The 4,787-nt window shown below is 42.5% G+C and overlaps 1 protein-coding gene across 1 annotated transcript in view; it reads left to right on the top strand.

Moving 5' to 3' along the window:
- The window catches only part of hephl1 (hephaestin like 1), a 47,479-nt gene extending 45,549 nt beyond the window's left edge, over window positions 1-1,930 (top strand). Inside the window, exon 20 of the mRNA XM_062974548.1 lies at window positions 304-1,930. Coding sequence (XP_062830618.1) covers window positions 304-509 — 206 coding nt within the window. The 3' untranslated portion in view covers window positions 510-1,930. The remainder of the gene's footprint in view (window positions 1-303) is intronic.
- Window positions 1,931-4,787: the final 2,857 nt, after the last annotated feature.

The following is a 4,787-nucleotide window of genomic DNA, read 5'->3' on the forward strand; positions in this document are numbered from 1 at the left end:
ATGGCCGGAATCACTGGGTTGTTGTGAATTTTCCGGGCTGTATGTCCATGTTCCAGAAGCATTCTCTCCTAAAGTTTTTCCTACATCTATGGCAGGCATCCTCAGAGGTTGTGAGGTATATGTATTTCCCTAATACAGGGCTGGATTGAAATGTATCTGTAGATGTACATGTAAAGCATGTTAGCCATAAAACATTTTCCAAAAGAAATATTTGTAAACTGTTTGGAATGTTTCCAGTTTGTTTTTAAACAGCATGTCCTATGGAACTGAATGCATTTCTCATCAAATATCCTTCTCTTTCAGGAGATAATCACAGACAAGGAATAGACTTCTTTGGCAACAAGCTACAACTGGGAGAAGCAAGCTCAGTCCTCAAAGCCCTTTTGCTCATTGGACTTGTGCTTTTGGTGGCCGTTTTGGTCCTTATCCTTATTCTGATTTCCCAGAAGAAAAGAGTCCGTTACAGTTACATTGGTCCGAAGCGTGATCTTCCAATGGTGTCCCTCTAATATGCCTTCAGTGATGTTGATAACACCTTGACATGAGACTGACAGCATACCTCCCATGAAATATGTCTATGCAAAATGATATACTATCATTGACTATATGAAATATTTTAAAGAATTGTTATTGTCAGGATAAATCATAGAGGCTCATTCAGCTGATTTGATGTACATCTCCCCATTGATATACACATTGCGCATCTACCTCATTTATTGGCACTAGAAGTGTTTTTGATTATTATTGCTTTTTGGAACATTTGTATATGTATATATATGTACATGATGAGATACTGTGGAAATGGGATCCAACTCTAAACATGAAATGCATTTATGTGTTGCTAAAGGTTTTCATGGCCACATTCACTGGGTGGCTGTGAGTTTTCCGGGCTGAATGGCCATGTTCCAGAAGCATTCTCTCCTGACATTTCACCCACATCTATGGCAGAGGTTGTGACTACTGTTGGAAACTTGGCAAGTGGGGTTTATATATCTGTGGAATAATGTCCAGGGTGGGAGAAAGAACTCTTGTCTGTTGGAGGCAAGTGTGAATGTTGCAATTGGCCACCTTGATTAGCATTGAAAAGCCTTGCAGCTTCAAAGACTGACTGCTTTCTACATGGGGGAAAACAGCGAAATTCCAGACAAGACACTCAGAAGACAGGGGAATTCCAGACAAGAAACAATCAGGGCCAGCTAGCACCTCCTAACAAAGGATTCTCCCAGGCAGGAAGCAGCCAGGCTTTGAAGCTGCAAGGCTTTTCAATTGCAATATTCACACTTGCCTCCAACAGACAAGAGTACTTTCTCCCACCCTGGACATTCCACAGATTGCCTAGTTGCCTAGTTTCCAACAGACCTCACAACCTCTGAGGATGCCTGACATAGATGTGGGTGAAACGTCAGGAGGGAATGCTTCTGAGACCTGAGGCTGTTAGGAATGGTGGGAGTTGAAGTCCAAAACACCCGGAGGGAGGGCCAAAGTTTGCCCATGCCTGGTCTAAAACCAACTAACCCCATCCTAAATTCCCCAGAGAAAGTATCAAAAATGCACCTTACAATATTAGGACAGGTTTCAAACTTCAACATAGAATGATGATGAGCTTCCTCAGGTTGCACTGAATTGCCTACTTATTTAGGACTACATAAGGCTGCATTGACAGATGTTTTGTCTTGCTTATTTATTGCATAGTATGAGCGTTTTAAGTGATGATTACGGGTAGCATCTTTGACTTGGACCAAGGAGGTTGTTGTCTTCTTCTGGCACAAAACGTTCTGGCATTTGCTCAGCCTTTGTGCGCATAATGTCTGTAGTTCCTCAGACAAAGCGCAGAATACAAATGTGCCAAATAAAGGAATTCGGCGCTAGTTAGATTACTGAAGGAGCAAAGGAAATGAATTTTTATCAATATAATTATTTCTTGTTTTAATATCTGTCTCTGTCAATTATTTTAGTCTAATTTGATTCACGGAAACACTGGGTCAATTCATACACTGGGCCCGGGCTTAGCAAAGCAGGCTAAACCACTGCGCTGCAAAAAAATTAAAAAATTCTGCCAATCAAAAGGTCAGCATGTGTTGTTGAAGGCTTTCATGGCCGGAATCACAGGGTTGTTGTGTGTTTTCCAGGCTGTATGGCCATGTTCCAGAAGCATTCTCTCCTGATGTTTCTCTCATATCTATGGCAGGCATCCTCAGAGGTCCTCATCCTCAATATACCTCACAGCCTCTGGGGATGCCTGCCATAGATGTGGGTGTAATGTCAGGAGAGAATGCTTCTGGAACATGGCCATACAGCCCGGAAAACACACAACAAAAGGTCAGCAGTTCGAGCCCAGGTTGGGGTTGAGCATCCGCCATCAGCCCCAGCTCATCCGCCCACCTAGCGGGTCGAAAGCAGAAATGCGAGTAGATAAATAGGTACTGCTTTTAGCGGGGAGGTAATAAAGGCGTCTTTAAGGACACTGATTTGAGGAAAGCTCCTCGGCATGGAAGATGGAGTGACAGCACCCCCACCCCCCATGGCCGGAGTTGAGCACAGCCTCCAAGATGCCAGAATTAAGATGGAAAAATTGCCTTTATCTCTGATGGTGTTGCTTGTCCTTCTTAATTATACAATTAACACTGAATGTTTGCCGTATGTGTGTTCTGTAAGCCACTCTGAGTCCCCTTCAGGGTGAAAAGGATGGGGTATAAATAAATACACAACAGCAAGCCATGGTTTGTTATTTGTTACCGGAATGAGTTTAAACAAGTTTCAGATTGGTCAATCTTCATGCAAATGAGGAATCTGGAAGCTTTTGGTTTAATTTTTGAACTAACCACATTTCCAACTACAGCCAAACTCCTAATTGTTGTATGTTCTGGCTTCATCTATCTGTCTATAAAATGTAATGTGCATAATTCCCATGGAGTAAACAACAAAACTACTGGACAAAATCACACCACATTTGGCCACAAAAGACATAGTCATCCAATATATATCTTTCCATCAAAGAACCCTATAAAATTGGGTCCAAATTACAGAAACCCCCCCCAAACTAAAAATTACAAATCACGCATGTGCAGAGCCCCCCCCCCCCCCGAAACCTGGTGATGTTAGCCAGGTGGGAGGGGTTTCAATGTGTGACCAAGCACAGCTAGACATATTCCAGATAGGAAACAACCAGAGTCAGATAACACCTCCCAACAAAGGATTCCCCCTCAGAATCATTATTTATTTACTTATTTACAGTATTTATATTCCGCCCTTCTCACTCCGAAGAGGACTCAGGGCGGATCACATTGTACACATATAAGGCAAACATTCAATGCTATATACCATAGAACAGAGACAGACGCAGAGGCAATTTAAACCTTCTCCAGCTTCCAGCGGGTATGCTTGATTCCGGCCACAAGGGGAGCAGCTGCTTCATCATCCACTGCGACGGCACTTCCTCATTCCAACGGCGGCTGGATGATTTTTATGGTGTTGTAAATTAACCTCCCCACACATAAGTGGTACCCAAATTTCCTACTTGATAGATGCAACTATCTGTTGAGTTGCATAGGTCAGTAAGAGTAGGAGCTATATTTTATTTTTTAATTGTCGGGTGCTCACCCTGACATGGGCTGGCCTTGAACTCATGACCTCTTGGTCAGAATGATTTATTGCAGCTGGCTGCTAACCAACCTGCACCACAGCCCGGCCCCAATATTATTATTATTATTATTATTATTATTATTATTATTATTATTATTATTATTATTATTATTGTATGACACGGCAAACAAGATAGATATGCTGGATTTTGTATCACAAAATCACAAGTCGAACACTTCCCAAGTGTCTAGGACTGTGTGATGTATTTTCGGATGATGCGTGCAGATCCCAGTAGGGTGGCCTTTTGCAGTTGGCAGATCGTAATTTTGTCAATGTCTATTGTTTCCAAATGCCGGCTATGATCTTTTGGCACGGCACCCAGTGTGCCCATCACCACCGGGACCACCTGCACTGGTTTCTGCCAGGGTCTTTGAAGTTCAGTCTTGAGGTCCTGATAGCAGCTGAGTTTTTCCTGTTGTTTTTCCGTCAATGCGACTGTCACCTGGGATGGCAACATCAATGATCCAAATCTTTTTCTTCTCCACAACTGTGATGTCTGGTGTGTTGTGTTCCAGAACTTTGTCAGTCTGGATTCGGAAATCCCATAGTATCTTTGCATGCTCATTTTCCATTTTCTTTGCTGGTTTGTGATCCCACCAGATCTTTACTGCAGGGAGGTGGTATTATTATTATTATTATTATTATTATTATTGTTGTTGTTGTTATTATTGTTATTATTATTGGGTTCCTGGGAACCATCAAAATGAGCAAAACCTTACAGCCAGCTTTAAAAAAAACTGTACAATTGGGACAGTAAATAAAGAACAACACTCTGAAAATAAGGGTATTCCAGACAGGAAGCAACCAGAGCCAGCTAACACCTCCCAATAAAGGATTCCCCCAGAGAGAGAGAACAACCACGCTTTGAAGCTGCAAGCTCAGTCAGTGCTAATCAAGGTGAGTAATTACAACATTCATACTTGTTTCCACAAACAAAAAACCCACTTATTAGAACGCCACAGCGTGACCGGGCACAGCTAGTAGTTAATAAACAAATTAAGGCTGCTGTGAGTTTTCCGAGTTGTATGGCTATGTTCCAGAAGCATTCCCTCCTGATGTTTCGCCCATATCTATAGCAGGCATCCTCAGAGGGAATTCCCCGCCCTTTGCTTATGTCCCCGCCTCTTAAAAGGGGAGGGAAGGAG

This window comes from Anolis carolinensis, chromosome 3 (genome assembly GCF_035594765.1).
Source record: "Anolis carolinensis isolate JA03-04 chromosome 3, rAnoCar3.1.pri, whole genome shotgun sequence".
Classification (NCBI taxonomy): domain Eukaryota; kingdom Metazoa; phylum Chordata; class Lepidosauria; order Squamata; family Dactyloidae; genus Anolis; species Anolis carolinensis.